General features: G+C 31.5%; 1 protein-coding gene across 1 annotated transcript; it reads right to left on the reverse strand.

Moving 5' to 3' along the window:
- Nucleotides 1–1,343: 1,343 nt before the first annotated feature.
- LOC143043024 (uncharacterized) lies at nt 1,344–13,631 on the reverse strand. Its single transcript, XM_076215521.1, has 7 exons — nt 12,775–13,631; nt 11,888–11,983; nt 11,033–11,116; nt 6,548–6,640; nt 5,667–5,759; nt 2,107–2,199; nt 1,344–1,353 (listed from the first exon to the last, which is right to left on the reverse strand). The coding sequence occupies exons 1-7, from the start codon at nt 13,509–13,511 to the stop codon at nt 1,344–1,346; spliced, it is 1,206 nt and encodes a 401-aa protein (XP_076071636.1). The 5' UTR covers nt 13,512–13,631.
- Nucleotides 13,632–18,370: the final 4,739 nt, after the last annotated feature.

Genomic DNA, 18,370 nt, shown 5'->3' on the forward strand with positions numbered 1-18,370 from the left:
AGCTTATACAGAAATGTGGCGCGGAATCAAGATCATAAATAATAAACTTCGCATAAATGATCATATCAACCATGTTCATATTATCATATGCTAAAATGAATTAAGCTTATGCTAAAAGGAAATAAGATAATGATAGAATGAATTTTGCTTATGCTTATATTATTCTAGCTTATGCTTAAATAATTTAAGCTGATGCTTAAATGGTTTTAGCTTATGCTGAATTATAGTTTAGTATATTAATTAGCTATGTCCTCCAATGAAACACCGCTTTCTTAACTAGTTGGTTGGACAGCTGCTGCATGCGGTCCTTACTGATACTAAACATATCGCATCTGAATTGATGATCAGAGAATTTCCGATGCTTATTTACAATGTATAACAGATGATAACTCACAGCCCACCATTCGTATATGCCTTTTATGAATATGTGTAATGAAATTGTACAGAATTGGATACCTTTACTGAAGGTTATTAAAGATCCGCAGTGAGGGTCAACATTTTTCATTTAGGGAGGTTCCATTTGATTTTGGTGGAATGGGAAGGGGTGGGGGTGCTATACTAGGACCTATTTATACATACTGGCAGTACCAAAAAAAATGAGAATAAAAACTGTTCTCTAAGACAAACGACACGAGACATATCGTGAAAAAGCAGACTACATATTTCATGGAAATAAATAGTCAAGAACAAAAAATCCTTCCTATCAATGCCCCTTCTAGAAATCATATGGTTGCATATTTATGTAACGGTCGCACTCATTGGGTGATATTTACTTTAAATTCGGCAATCCGTATATTCTTTATTGAATTAAGGAAATGCTTAAATGATTTTACCATATTCTGAAATCAATTTATAAAATATTGATGACCTTGATTCCTCGCTACCATTTCTGTGTAAGCTTATTAATTCAGAATATGCTAAATTGATTTTAGCATATGGTAAATTGTATTTCGCATATTAATACCCTTAAATTATTTAAACATATGCTTAATTTGATATTTATTACCCTGATTCCGCGTCATATGCGCCTGGGGAACAAACACCTTAACAACCACATGAAATAACAAAATGAAGCTTCCAATTGTTAAAATAACATGTTTATGCTATAACCATGATAACCATCAAAGTAAGCGTTATATTAAGATTTTCTTTTGTTTTCCTATCCATTGTGAAGATGTTGTAATAGATATGTGAATTTTATTGAGGAATATCTTCCAATTGTTGTCAGCCAAACAAAATTGCGGATCTTATGAAATGTTTTAGCGGTTGGTGGGACTATATACAATTTTTTTTCAAATAAATTGATTTAAAGTTTTCAACAAAAAAATACAAATTGTATGTTCTCAGACCATACTACAAAAAACAAATAAATGACTACAAACACAAAAGCAAAAACACAAGACGAATCTGTGCTTCCTTCTCACTTGAGCTTTTTAGTTTACTTCTGATTTCACCATTACATGATTCATAAAATAAGAACATTCCACATATTTATTCGTTCATGTCCAATAGATAACACAGCCTCATACTAGTATATCTATATTTTAAAAATATGACCTGATAGACACCACTTACTATTGTCGAACGTTATATTGAACAGTGACATAATTTTCATCTAATTTTAGACCACAACGGTGAAAATATTTTTTTCGTGTTGCTTACTATATAATTTTTATGCTGTGTCTTGGATACTATCATTTGTCTGTTCGTCTTTTTTTCATTTTTAGCCATGGCGTTGTCAGTTTATTTTTGATTTATGGTTTTCAATGATCCTCTGAGATCTTTCATCCCTCTTTTACCGCATCAAAACTATACTGACAGCGTCGAGAGAAAACGCCGACAACGATAAAGGTCATGGTGATACTCATTGTTTGTTCTTTCTATTTGATTTAAATTCAATTGTTTTACATGTATGTATTTCCTTCGTCAGTATCGTTGCTCCAATCTTCATACTACATATTGGTTTGTGTAGTTGCAACATTTAAAGGATCACATATTATTAAATCTAGGCTGAATGTTTTCGTAAGACAATTATTTATTATTTTTTTTTAGTGTGAAAACTAATATTTGACATGTGAGTTAATTCATAAGACTGATATTACTCACCTTAAAGATTCTTTCATTTCAGTTATCTGTTTTTCTAAAGCTTCAATTTTAGAGCCCATACGTTCATTTTTGTCCACTATGGTCTGGTGATTGCTGTAGTAAATAATTAAAAGGATACAAATAAATAGGCATGTTACGAAAAGGTATATTCTCGACGCTAAGGTTGACAAATTAGACTTAAAATTTGGGGACGGTGTCAAAACATTGATTATAGATTTAAATAGGTAAAATTTAAATCATGTGCGTCTTTGTAATACAAATTACATTTATCTAGAACATCATTATGTATTTTACAGCTTATACGACAATTGCTTTTGTGCTATCATTACTGGCTAAAACCTGTCATAGGACATAAAAGATGTACGCGCGTAGAAGTGGGTGGTCTAGAAAAAGTGGGGCTGAGGGTTATACAAGTACATTCAATTCTAGATTGATAATATTATACATAGTAAGCAAGTTAAATTTAAGTTTTTTTTTGGCCAAGTTACTCATTCTGCCTTTTCTTAACTCAAAACTCCCGTCCTGATTTCTTTCAAATTAAATCCTAGTCCCCCTCTCCCTGAAAAAAACAACTGGTACCTCCGTAGGGTAGTAAAAGGTACCCATTCAACAGATTTAATTTAAAAAACCAACATATTTCTTTTAAAGAAACTCCTAGCAGGAAAGACCTTTCGGTCATTAGTGTCATTTTTTTTCTTCTTCATATTCTCATTTTCGTATGAAACGGTTGGCGAATTTCCACAAATGTTTTTAGGAATTTATGAAATACAAATTATCTGCATAAGGTGGTTTTAAGATGTAAATGCAAACTTAAGTCATTATGCAATGCTTTTGAAACTCTGCAGGGTTGTTCAACCGATGAGTAGCGAGTCATATATTACACAAACCTCTTCTTGTTTTAAACATACACGAAATATTTGCCACTGAACGTTAAGCAACCAACAATCAATTAATCACAAACTAATATACAGAAAATGCAAAATGAGCTGAAACTTTTGAATTTGAGACAAAGTTGGGAGTAAATAAAGAAAGAAAATACATGCCTTCAAAGCTATATGACCGGGCGAAAAATTTCTATATATAGTGCAACATCCCTCAAGTTGAAATCGTGTTTTAGCTGTTTAAAACAGACCCCAATTATGGTCAAAACAATTTAGGTGGCAAACAACTGGATCAATTACAAAATACAAACACTGTTTGTTTTTTTAAACTATGATATACAAATGATCGTTACATATATATTAACGAGTAGGTTTACAACTGATTATAATACTTTAGACTATTTGTAAGATATATTAAGGGTGCGACGGAATTCACACACGTATGTACCCCGTATCTCCGTTGCCCCGCACATCTACTGCATTAACATGAACGCCCCCCTTTTTTGTAGTATAATTATAGTTACTTAAAAATATGATGGAAAGTATTTGTATTTATTTCTTATATTTCTAATCGTGTAAATGTTATTACATATTCGTTCCATACGGGATTGCCTGCGAAAGGACCAATGCAGTTTTTAAATAAAACATAATGTATTCACAGGTAATATCTTTGGTGTTGTGACACAGTCCCCACATTTAAAGTGTAAATTGTCAACCTCAACGTCGTGAATATACCTTTTCGTAACATGTCTAATGGTATAGATATTAATACAAACATGCAGGGAACTTAAGGTCAGTATTTTAACTTTAACACGTACTTCTCATCAGTGGTGTCAGTTATTCAATTTATGAATCTCAATTGATTTAAATAAAAAATATTATCGAATGTGTTTTTTTTTATATAAAGGAAAAAAGGATACATAATGTTGAGGTTTTTTTTCATTTATTAAATAGCATTTATTGAGCTAGTGCGAGTTCCTTAAATTCAATGCAAACAGAGGTAGAAATAGTAAAAATGTTGTAACTGATCTTATTTTTTGGCAAATACTGTTGAATTCTATTACTTCTTATAATTCAATAGAATTCACAGATTGAGGTTGCTATTAAAATCTCCTTTGTTGCAATATTAATTTTAAAATGATTATTTTTTACTTATATCTATCAACATAGGAACACTAGATTCGATGAAAAATCGTACCTGGACCAAACAAAAGTCATGCAAGTAAATCTTAATTGACTTACATATGACTTAATTAGATTACTTGTACCTGATTTTAAACGACCTCTTCAGACGGTAATAAAAGCCATACATGATTCATGACGCGCAATGGCCATAAACTAAAAACCTGCGAATTCCTTCATTATGCTTATTTGAATTATTATATCATAAATTTTCTTGATAGAGGGTTGCTGCTCACAAGGAAGCTATCAAACCAAGAGTTTCCGGATGATTAAGTTGAAATCATCCCTTCGTAAATTTTACGGACGCCATCACGAGTTGGTTGATCGTTATGGAATAACCGTTTCCCAAATGATATCGGATATGTTCTTTACGTCGTAACTACAATCCCCTTTCTTTTCATGAATGTGACCATCCGAATTACACTATTTACCGGATTCGTTATCACATAAGCAACACGACGGGTGCCACATGTGGAGCAGGATCTGCTTACCCTTCAGGAGAACCTGAGATCACCCCTAGTTTTTGGTTGGGTTCGTGTTGTTTATTCTTTAGTTTTCTATGTTGTGTCATGTGTACTATTGTTTGTCTGTTTGTCTTTTTCATTTTTAGCGATGTCGATGACAGTTTATTTTTTATTTATGAGTTTGACTGTCCCTTTGGTATCGTTCGTCCCTCTTTTAAAGAATTGAAAGTTTATGTCTATAACTTTGCTTATTTGTATGTAAAGTAGATATCTTATTGGTTGGTCTGATGGGTAACGTAGTCTTAAAGCCAGATTAAACACCGAGGAAAAACTGCATGGATAAATGTAATCTAGTATTATTTCATTTTTTTTAATAGAGAATATTATCACTGGTAAATATTTTATATTCTAGTTAAAAACTATTTCTTAAATATGAATTTTAAATTGTACCATTGGTGCTTAGTCTTAAGTTTTCGATGTTGTGTGTAATGTACTGTTGTTTGTTTATATTTCTTTTTTGGATAATGCAATGCCAGTTTATTGTCGATTTATAAATGTTTTAAAATGTGCCTTTGGTATCTTTTTTCCCTCTTTTACAATTATTGTAAGTAACGAAACATTAAACAAATGTATTTGTTAACATAAACAATGACATCATTTTCATCCAATCAAAAATAGTTTGAAGATTACGCTCAAACAAGTTCCAAAGTTCAGCATCATTCAGATCAAAGGTAATCACCTCCAAATGCGTCATAAAGAGATCGACAAAGACAAAACATTATCTGAAACCGAAATAGTTCTTTTTTTCGATATACTTTTGATTGTCTTGTATATTTCCTTTACCAGTTTCGTTGTACAAATCATCCGACTGTATTTTTTGTTGTGTTTGTGAACTTGGTATTCAAGGATCCCCGAAAACTTTTATGATGTCCTTGTTAATTGTTTCTGATGACTTTTATATACTTATTTGTTTTTATATGTAGAATATACTACTATACATGTCATTTATATCCATTTGACTGATTATACTCACCCCAAACATTTATTCATTTCCATTTTCTGTTTTTCTAGAGCGAAAATTGTAGTGCGCATACGTTCATTTTCTACCAACATGGTTTGGTTATTTCTGTAGTAAATAATATAGTATAATATAATACAATACAATAATATAGGGTTATTGCATGAATAATGGGGAAGATTGTCCCGGGTACAATTTTATATTGCACGAGCTTGCGCGTACAATATATGTTCTACGAAGGATAATATTCCCCAATATTCATGCAATAACCCTTTTATTGTATCATGTGTAAAGTAATATAATATTTGAAAGTACAAATTGGTTTAAACTAAGATTTTGTCGTTGATGACGTCATCAATTTTAAAGATTTATTGCACTGGTGCAATATTAGAATTTATTGCACGCTAACTTTTAGTTACTTTCTGTGGGAAATTTCATATTGCTATGCAAAAATATTAATTTTCCTTCAAACTTAATACAAGAATTTTAGTTCCCTATGCGAAATTAAACTTGGACACGTGTTTTTCACCAGTAGTGTTCGAGGTGAAAAAATATACGCATCAATTAGATCAAAGGTAACCACATGGTAACAGTGCCGAATGCATCAACAACAGGTCGACAATAACAAAGTTATTCTATTCAAAAATATTTTTGACTGTTTTGTGTATTTCCTTTAACAAGATCGTTGCAAATATTATCTGACTGCATACTTTTATGTGTTCAAGAAGCCTCGCATACTTTCTGTGTTTAGGTAGAATCGGCATTTTCATATCACTAACACCAATAACGGTGTCCTGATTTACTGTTTTTGAATAGAGTTTTATATAAATGTTGTTTGTTAGTGTTATAACTACTCTATGATATGTGAGTTAAATGATTTGTCTGATGATACTCACATCAAAGATTCCTTCAGTTCAATTTTCACTTTTTCTAAAGTCTCAATTTTAGTGCACATAATTTCATTTTCTACCAACATGGTCTGATGCGAACTGTAGTAACAATTAAAATTAGAATACAACAATATTGATTCTAATCCAAAAACGAAGAGAAACTAGTTCTGTGTGTGACTTTCAACTTGAAAATGTATGCCCACCAGTGGTGCTTGTGGTTAAATAAATTAAACTTCAATTCTTTTCAATATAAACTAGAGGCTCTAAAGAGCCTGTGTCGCTCACCTTGGTACATTTGTATATGTGAATATTCAACAAAGGACACAGATGGATTCGTGACAAAATTGTGTTTTGGTGATGGTGATATGTTTGTAGATCTAACTTTACTGAACATTCTTGCTGCGTACATATATCCCCATCTATAATGATTGGCCCAGTAGTTTCAGTTAAAAGTGTTAGTAAAAATTTACAAATTTTATGAAAATTGTTAAAAATTGACTATCGATTCGTCTGAAATTTTCAGGGCAGATAGATCTTGACCTGATAAACAATTTAACCCATGCCAGTTTTGCTCTTAATGCTTTTGTTTTTGAGTTATAAGCCAAAAACTGCATTTTATCCCATGTTCTATTTTTAGCCATGGCAGCCATCTTGGTAGGTTGACCAGGTCAACGGACACAATTTTTAAACTAGATACCCCAATGATGATTGTGGCCAAGTTTGGTTTAATATGGCGCAGTAGTTTCAGAGGAGAAGATTTTTGTAAAAGATAACTAAGATTTACGAAAAATGGTTAAAAATTGACTATAAAGGGCAATAACTCCTAAAGGGGTCATTTGACCATTTCGGTAATGTTGACTTATTTGTAAATCTTATTTTGCTGAACATTATTGCTGTTTACAGTTTATCTCTATCTATAATATTTTTCAAGATAATAACCAAAAACAGCAAAATTTCCTTAAAATTACCAATTTAGGGGTAGCAACCCAACAACAGGTTGTTCGATTCATCTGAAATTTTCAGGGCAGATAGATCTTGACCTGATAAACAATTTTACCCCATGTCAGAATTGCTCTAAATGCTTTGGTTTTTGAGTTATAAGCCAAAAACTGCATTTTACCCCTATGTTCTATTTTTAGCCATGGCGGCCATCTTGGTTGGTTGACCGGGTCAACGGACACAATTTTTAAACTAAATACCCCAATGATGATTGTGGCCAAGTTTGGTTTAATATGGCGCAGTAGTTTCAGAGGAGAAGATTTTTGTAAAAGATAACTAAGATTTACGAAAAATGGTTAAAAATTGACTATAAAGGGCAATAACTCCTAAAGGGGTCATTTGACCATTTCGGTAATGTTGACTTATTTGTAAATCTTATTTTGCTGAACATTATTGCTGTTTACAGTTTATCTCTATCTATAATATTTTTCAAGATAATAACCAAAAACAGCAAAATTTCCTTAAAATTACCAATTTAGGGGTAGCAACCCAACAACAGGTTGTTCGATTCATCTGAAATTTTCAGGGCAGATAGATCTTGTCCTGATAAACAATTTTACCCCTGTCAGAATTGCTCTAAATGCTTTGGTTTTTGAGTTATAAGCCAAAAACTGCATTTTACCCCTATGTTCTATTTTTAGCCATGGCGGCCATCTTGGTTGGTTGACCGGGTCAACGGACACAATTTTTAAACTAGATACCCCAAAGATGATTGTGGCCAAGTTTGGTTTAATATGGCGCAGTAGTTTCAGAGGAGAAGATTTTTGTAAAAGATAACTAAGATTTACGAAAAATGGTTAAAAATTGACTATAAAGGGCAATAACTCCTAAAGGGGTCATTTGACCATTTCGGTAATGTTGACTTATTTGTAAATCTTATTTTGCTGAACATTATTGCTGTTTACAGTTTATCTCTATCTATAATATTTTTCAAGATAATAACCAAAAACAGCAAAATTTCCTTAAAATTACCAATTTAGGGGTAGCAACCCAACAACAGGTTGTTCGATTCATCTGAAATTTTCAGGGCAGATAGATCTTGACCGGATAAACAATTTTACCCCTGTCAGAATTGCTCTAAATGCTTTGGTTTTTGAGTTATAAGCCAAAAACTGCATTTTACCCCTATGTTCTATTTTTAGCCATGGCGGCCATCTTGGTTGGTTGACCGGGTCACCGGACACAATTTTTAAACTAGATACCCCAATGATGATTGTGGCCAAGTTTGGTTTAATTTGGCCTAGTAGTTTCAGAGGAGAAGATTTTTGTAAAAGTTAACGCCGGACGCAGGACGACGACGACGGACGACGACGGACGACGACAGACGCCGGACGCAAAGTGATGAGAAAAGCTCACTTGGCCCTTCGGGCCATGTGAGCTAAAAAAAATGGGGAATCTGTCAATGGAACAAAGCTGCACTAAATTTAAAGAACAGAAATTTATTTTGAACGGAAAGGTGATCGTACAAGGGTTACATTTGATGCCCAATCAACCGCGGCGGTGGCATGCAAATGATAAAGAAATCGTGTATCAGAAAAAGGATGTTAATAGTAATAGCAGTGTTGATTTATTTATTAGCTTTTTTTTTACTTCAAGTTACTACAGTTAATATATTGCTGATTTGAGGGACATCATATGATTTTGACAATAATAAGCCTGTCTTACATTGTCATACGTGAATGTGTGCACTCTGAAAAAATGCAGTATTTGGCTATTCATACTTTACAAAAAAATGTTTGTTTTACTATCCAGACTGAAAAACAATCGACTTAAACAAGGAAAGACAAGCTCAGTATTGCTAATTTTGTGGGTTATAATAGAAAATTAAATATTCAATGCCGACAAAGAAAAGAAAATATCCAAACCATGTACCCAAAAGAAAATGATAAAGCCAATAGGACTTAAAATGACATTTCCCACCAACAGCTAATCAATAAATTATTCAGTCACTCACGTTTAAATATACGTATGTTTTAACTAAAAAAAACAGCATGTCAACCGTTTATTTTGCATAGCTTATATTACTATATGGAGCGTGTTATAGTCATTTTTGTAGTTGGAATGGTGGTGTGTTGTTAAAATAATTTTCCTTTGAAATTTGTTGAAAAGTTGCTTCACTGGTTTTCATACTGAAACACTCTGTGCATAACCAAAAAACTATATTATAAAACAATATGAATACAAAACAGCGAATTGGTTTATTCATGTGATGTTTGTATACGTTACAAAGCGAGTGGGAGATCATACGCTTAACGTGGATGAACGTGAAAAAATTCAACAAAGTCAATAATAAATCAATTATATGCCGTGGTTTGAAATTTAGATTGTATTTTGACATTATTACATTAGTCACTCTGACTTCATCAATCAGCACCAAGAATACATTATAGCTTTTTGTTTGCTTATAAAATTGTTTGATTTGAGCTGGAATGAATAAACAAGTCACAAAAATTCACAAGACAGAACATGATTTTGCGCAAAACAAAGTTTCTCTAATGTATCGGGTCAATCCTCTTACAATTTGAAAATTGTAATCATTATATGAAAGTAATGAAAAGGACACCCATTTCCTTACAATATGTACACCCTTATGTGATGGAAATCGCCACAATCAGACAGTTGTACCTCAAAAAGCAGTTGCTTTTTTCCAGGTCAACATAAAATAAAATTGACATTCATTAACGTAACATAAAATTGTCTTGTACGAACACAGATGTTTCTTTTACAGATAAAGTAACAGACTTTAAATACTTTCATAAAATGCTCCTGTGGTATTTGTTAATATAATGTTTCTAGTAAAAAAAAATTAAAAAGTTGAATATTCAAACTAAAAAAAACCTTCTTCAATCTTTTCAGATTAAAGCTTCAATCGTGAATGACTAAATTATTCAATAAAAAATGTCCTTATGCCGATGTTATGCATTAGTACTTCTCTCGTCTCTCTACATGCTACAAACTTTCATAAACTTCATGGTGCGATTTTATTTTTTTTCAGCGGCAATATCCCACTAACATCAGTTGCTTCATCTGCTAGAACCATCTAGTGCTAAACAGTTTTATTCTATAATCCTCTCTTCTAATTATGCGCGATTTGTTTTCTTTTTTTTAAGGTAAGAGTTCACCTTATTGGTAGTTACACTAATCATGGTTTTATGGCGTGTTTAAGATAACCATCATTTGTTTTAAATAGTACCCAAATCAATCTATCCAGAGTGTTTGTTGTTTAAATATTTATTTTCGATTTTTTCGGGTGTTGCTATACTGCATGATATTGTTTGTGATTTATTTTATCTATAGTTCAGTTATAATCGTCGTTTCTGAATACAAGTTATAATGCCTAATGTGTTGGTTGATATGCTTCACATAACATGTCAAACAGCAACGTTATAACAGTGTAAGATTGATAAAGAGTAAACAAAAATCATCTGTTTGATTTTTACATATGCATTACAAAATATTTCTTAAAGAAAGCTAAATAATAAATTTACGTACTCAAATAAAAGCTTATTCTCCGCTAGTTGTTTGCAAATGTCACTTTTTATAAGTTCATTTTCTCGTATTTTCTTTTCTAGATCCCTAAAAAGAAAAATAGAAAACATTGCACACTGATATAATTTAGATAGGGTTTTTGTCAATTCGTTAAAACAAATTCATTACGTATAATCGACAATACACGTTTAATTCAGTAATTGTTGATCTAAAACTTTGGGTTAAAGTTATCTTTCCAGTTGTGTTATCTAAATTTACCAATCTATATATTGATTAATAATCAACACAGAATAATGGAGCACATGGAAATAAGTGAGTTGATAGAAAGATGTTTTAATTTGTTTACTATTTTTCAGGCGCTTCAAAATGTTTATAAAACATTGTCATACACCTTGAATCTAATAATAAAGCCCGTTTAATTTTCATAAAAATTTGACAAAATATTTACCATTTAACAAAATTATATATATTTCAAAAAACTTGACCCAAACGATTTGACGGAAAAATTTCATTGCATAGAGAGCAATCTTGAAAAAAAAACCTTTTGATCATTGAGAGGCTTTTGGATACATGGTATACATAAATGACAGGTTTAATTGTAACGTGTTAACTTCTCTCTATGGAAGTTGAGTCTTAATCTCAATGTAAATTGTTTTTTTAGATTTTTTTTAGGTGATTGAAGCACCTTAATTTTATATGTTTCTATTTAGCTGTCATTTTTGTAATACTACATTGCTGCTTAATTACATGTACAGTTTATGGAAGGCTTCTTTTTCTGTGGTCAAATAATGTAGAGTTCGTTTTAGTCAGCATCAAATCAAATAATATATGTTAATTTTACATTGTATAATAACTTACTTAGTTGCCAGTTTATATTTCTCAATTTCATTTCCTAATTTGAGTGCGTCACTGTCAAGTTTTGGTTCTTTTTCTTTCATCAAAGCGTTGTATTCCCTTAATGAACAAAGAACAAACTTAAAAATGAATACATATTTAAGCAATCATGAATCAGTGTTTATTTTGATTTATTCTATGTTATGTTAAATCCATAATATCAGAAAGTCAGTTAGTTTGAATTCAAGTTATATAAACGTCTTTCTTGTCTTGAAATTCCGTGGTTGCATTTCTAATTATCCACTAGACTTTCAAGAGGCGTTTCAAAATCAATTATGATAGATAATTGTCCAAAGCTTTTAACCATCTCGTTACATATTTAAGGAACTCTTTGCATTCAAAACAGGAGAAAATATCTATTTCCTTTCAGTTGTGTCTTTGTTTAAAATAAACGAATTTCTGTAAAAAAAAACCTTCAAATAGAAATCGATTTAAGACTCAACAGAAACAAAAAGGTGTTATGTCATCATAAGCCTAACGCGCTACAGCGCAATAAAAATTAATGGGGAAAATAAAGTACACCATTTTACTGAAATTTTCAATTTTTTAAGAAAGTTATGATTATTCAAATAAATGGATGGTCGATGATCATTATACAATAGCTAGGGTTGAAATATTTAAAAACAAACACAAGCTTTTCTTTATTTTGATTCACTACAAGGAACGTCCTGTTACTAAAAAAAAATATAATGTAAGTATTCAATCCATCCAGGTGCCTCATTATTGATAGTATATGGTATCTTAATAAGATTTAATTTTATTACAAAACATCGTTATTTTAAATTGTTCACGCCCACACACACACACACACACACACACACACACACAAATATGTCATATAATATAACTACCTGGTTTCGATCAGACAGTCCGATAAATCTGGTAACGCATTTTGCAAAATAATGGAAAATGAACCACGTTTTGAAATCCTCTCAAGTTTGACAACAGATTCCAGTTCTTCAATGATAGCCAGCCATATAGGGTAAAATGTCCATATGTATTGTACATTTTCCAAAGAATCTACCTTGTTGATCATTTCGTTCATGAGAGACTGTTGGCCATACCCTTTATCGCAAAATCCATCTAACTTTGAAATATGGCTGGAAACTTGTTTCAAAAATTCCTCTTTAATATCTGAAATTAACCTCTTCCATTCCATTCCACCATTCTCGATCTCCTCTCGCACATTTCTTAATTTCTTAATCTCTTCTGTTGATGAATGAATCAGATTTTTTGTGTCTTGTCCATTCTTGCTAAATAATGTTTTACAGCTATGCAACCTTTTTTGTATTGGCTCCATTGCTAGTTTCAAAGACAATATTGATGTCAAATGATCTGCATGAGAGTCTTTGCATTGTTCGCAAGTTTGTTTTGAACATTTAAGGCAATAACCTGTATACACTCTTCCATTATGGTGCTTACATACATTGCTAAAATTGTTGACATGTTCAGTTATCAACTGGCATATCTTGTCAGTTTTGTGTTCATCAATGCAAAATTCGCAGCATGGATGAAGGCAGATGTCACATATGCACAAACAATTACTTGGAGTATCACAAATATGACAAGATTTTATTTCATTCGACATGTTTAAACTTATTATCTTCCTTGTTCAGTATAAAAGTTATCCATTATAATCTCTGTGTTATTTTATCCATTTAACTTTGTTAAGTATTTTGAACTTCGCACTCCGAAGACAGTTAATTTGTCTGTAAAAGATCAAAATAACAATTTTCGATTCAATAAATAATTTATCCGAAAGGTTAACACATTACTATTTATAGAATACCCGTACTTCCTCATATGGTGAAAGTAATACAAGGACACGTTATATTTCGATATTTTATTAATCGATCTCTCTTTTCTGCAAGAAAAAATTATCTTTAACTTTTATAATAAATTTATAAAAATATTAAGTCTTAATAGAACACTTAATTATTATATAGTAGCTGATAAAATGTACACAGACTGACTGTTATATAAATCACCTCATAGATTTGTGAGTTTTCCCAGGTTTTGTTATCTTTCTTTTACAAACCGGAACTTCGTCATTCACATTTAACAACATATATTTGTTGTGAGTTATTTCTAGGAATCTTATTTTAAACATTCATGAAGTCATAAAGTTTTTGTGGTTCATACAATACGCACACCGTACACATCTCCTTGTAATGCCATATAACACTTTATAAATAACAAATTGCTGAGAGGGTGATAGAGCAGATTGTTATCCTAAGCAAACATTGTCATCCGCGGCGAAATAGACAAATAATAAAGTCCGAGCAAAGAAGTAGAACTAAAGCATTGCCTTTAATAACTTGATGTAAATTATTAAATTATTGATTTTTTAAATTTGTTTGGATGATAGGGTAACATTCAAAAAAAATTGTCACCTGCTCAACCATGTGATGGAGTAAATCAACACCTAACGTATTAGCTAATCAAAATATGGCATTTTAACGTGACGTCTAATAAAAGGAATTGTTAAGTTAATTTTGTTTATCATTACGTCATTCCTGGAATAATTCAATTTACTAAAAATTAACGAATTAACATCAATTAAGAAATAAACAAGAAAGTATCAAACTGAACCGAAACACATAAAACAAAACTGCATCGTATGATTGCCAGTGAAACAACTGTCTGAATGAAACCAAGACACAGAAATTAACAAATATTGGTCACCGTACAGCCTTCAATAATTCGCACAGCCCATACCGCTTGGTAAGCTTTCAAAGATCAAGATATAAAAATGTAAAACAATTGCACAAAAAGAAAAGATTCTCAAAACTGAGGACCCAAAAATGTTCTCCTTCTTGTTTCCGATGTTCATATAAGGTTTTCGGTACTGTGTTCCCACAACATTAAAAAACCTCGAATCCAGTTTGAACAAAACATTCATCGAAATATTACTCCGCTAATTCCTTCTATTAGTGTGCGTACCACATTTACATCTGGTGAAGTTGGACGACTTAGTTTTTAAAATGTATCTTATCAATTTAAGAATGCAAAATAAATTAGTGTGTTTAGAACCAATATACGAATAAGTTATAGAAAATTTTTATGTAACAAACAAAATAGATTAATCTCATGCCGTGAGTTATTATGAAATTATAAAAAAAACAATAATGATAGTGTCGAAATAAGGTCTTAATGTTAAAAAACTAAATACAAATAATATCTGGCACAGAGAGTATGAAAAATGACAGGCACCTTGAACTGAACACGAACCTGTGATCGAATTTAAAGGAGAGGCCAAAGACTCATAACAGAGACATTCTGTATTTTATTGTTAATCGAATATAAACTGACAACGCCATAATAGGAACGAAAAATCGAAAAAGACAAACTACAGTATAAAACCTAATAGAGACAACATTTTGTCAAAGACGGAGCAACACGAACCTTACTAAAAATACATTACGCACCTAAAGGGAGAATTATACGGTACTTCATTCTCTAAAAACTAATAAAAGAGAATATGCAATTGTTTCAGATGTAACATACTTTTTTATCATTCATGATTGCCGTCAAAACATTTATCATGTTTATATGCTTCGGAGTTTATTGTGACGTCGATCTTCGCTGAAATAGTATACACATTTATCAAAGGGTGATCCGGATGGGTATAAAAATACTGCTCCACATGTGACACCCGTCATGTTGCTCATGCTTTGTCCTCCTATGTCCGGTCAAAGTTTGTGTAAGATAAAACTGATACAATACAGCAAGTTGTATACATAAAAAGAAATGAGTTGAACGGAAACTGTGTTGGACAAAAATTTTCTTGTGGATAATTTTCCATGGATATTTTTTTTGTATCCGTTATAGTTTTTAATGTACGAGAAGTAGAAAGAAAGAGGAAAATCGAGTTCAAAATTGTGACTGTGCTCCACAACTCCTGTTAAAAGTATATCAACGATTTCAATCATTTGACACAATGATGACAAATGAAGACTATGTACATCAAGTTTTTATGATATAAAAATTTATGTAAAAGCTCTAAAGTTTGTCAAAATGTATCAACGAAAATAGGTAAGATAGGAGTCGATTTCTATCATGTGATCTTGTTTTTTTAATGTTTTACTGTTTCCACCGTAACAGCCTTTGCAAATTAAACCACATAAAACGTGTAAACATAATCTTTAAAGACAACTATTGCTGTAATGAGTTGATCAAGTATTTTAATAAACTGGCCAAAAACTCACAACAATGCTATAATTCGTCATTAGGGGGGTCATCTGACATTTTGTTTAAATTCGACAGAAGGCAGATCTTAACATTGTCAGTTTTTCTCTATCTATAAAACGTTTCATGATTAAATTCAGTTTTGTTCTATTTAAAGAGATTGATGCCATGTTATTTGATAGGTGGCATCAACGAGTAAATTTTACTATATTTTAATAGTAATAACTAAAAACCCCAAGGATGATTTTGTTTAAATAAAGTCAGTAATGTATAAAGAGAAGATTTTGAGGGGCTACGGACGACAAAAGACAAATTACTGGCAGAATACATATCATGATGGGCGAGGACGTATACCATGTGATGACAAAATCAAACGATTCATTTGGACCAGTTGGGTAAAAAGGTATTCCAGCTATAGCATAAATAAAACGAATAATATAAGGTTGTTTTTTCAAGATTTTCAGTAGCCATAAACCATGAGTGTTATAATCGTAACAATGACTCAGTTTCTAAATTTATTATCCTTATTCTGTAGCACTGTTATACAAACTAATGTTAATTTCAGTCAGAAAAGCATTGCTGTCTGTGGAAATATGTGACGGACAGGAGGAGATAACTACCCTTTAGACACACCTGTTTTATTATCACTTCATTTAGACACTCGTTTAAATACGTATAATTTCGTTCACATCTAGCCATTTTGAAAGTTATCCTTTCACTGGCACGGATTAAAAGGCGGCAAAAATTTAGCAATACCAATAAAGCCTTACAACACGTCTTTTAAACTGAGTTTTACTGTACGTACTGTTATCTTGTGTTTCTTTATTTCTTTATTCTAAATTGACTACAGGTATAGGGGGAGGTGTGAGATCTCACAACATCCCTATTCATAGTCAGGAGCCTCTGGTCTTCGTTAGTCTTTATTGTTTTTTTAAATTTGTGTTCATTTATATGTTTTAGAGGTTATTGTGACGTTCATTTTCACTAGTACACAAATTTTTTCAGAGGCCAGCTGAGACTCCCCTCCGTGTGCGGGAATTTCTCGCTGCGTTGAAGACACATTGGTGGCCGTCGGCTGCCGTCTTTTCTTTGGTCGGGTTGTTGTCTTTTTGACATAGTCTCCATTTCCATTCTCAATTTTTCTTCAAAACTTCCTCAGGAAAAGTTGGTCGCATACAATGTATCTTTTTTGTTTTATGCCATTTAGGTTGTGTTGACATATTAGGTCATTTTAATGCTAAAAAACTAATAATAATTAGAATTAGTGTAATAATACAATGGAAAATAGAGAATTTACATTTAAACGGTATTTGACAGATAACATGTTCCATGAAAAAGATTTGTATATTTAGCTTAAATTTTGAAATCTTTTTAAGAAAATATGTCTGAGAATAAAGTGGCGGCTCATTTTCCCATTCTTATTTATTACATTATTCCGAATAACAATTTTCTGACAATATGTATCGGATGTTATGCTAAAAATGAAACAAACAAAAAACAGTTTTAAACATTTATTGTTATTATTTAAGATAGGATACTTATGTTCCATCACCAATTATGTTTTAATAATTTGAATGTAGCAATAATACAATGAAGTACATTTTTTTCTAATATCATATTCTCATTTTTGAACAACAGTTTTTGAAACCAAGTCATTATGTTTAACAAACAGATATACATTATTTTTTTATCAAAACCAACCAAATAATCATTTAAAAGGAACAGATATACAAAAGAAATCTACAAAACTCATTTTTGGTTACGTAAAAAATAATTTCAACTGTGTTGTACCACATGCACCAAACAAGATAGACACCGTTGATTTGTTGAAGCAATCCCATTATTCAAAATCATCCTGTCAACATTTTTATTTCCTTAATATAAAAATACATTTGATTTTCTCCTGAAATCTTCGTTGATTACTTTAAAGCGCATATCAAATAGAATTCGTTCTCTTGTTATTGGTCATTGTTTTGGTGTATTCATGTGTTTTCCCTTATTGGTTATAGTTAAATGGAGAATCACAATATAAATACAATTTACATTCGATATGTTTTATATGTTATTAGGTGATCATCCGCGTTTCAGAACAAATGAACATAACAAAAGTCATATAAACACAATAATCACGATCATCAATTAAAAGGGAAAGGTTATTGACCAAAGGCTATACGTAATTTTTCAATTCTAGTATTAAAATGATGTTGCTATAAATTTTCACATAACGATGTTACATGGTTTTTTTTTCAAGATAATTGA

Source organism: Mytilus galloprovincialis, chromosome 8 (assembly GCF_965363235.1).
Source record: "Mytilus galloprovincialis chromosome 8, xbMytGall1.hap1.1, whole genome shotgun sequence".
Classification (NCBI taxonomy): domain Eukaryota; kingdom Metazoa; phylum Mollusca; class Bivalvia; order Mytilida; family Mytilidae; genus Mytilus; species Mytilus galloprovincialis.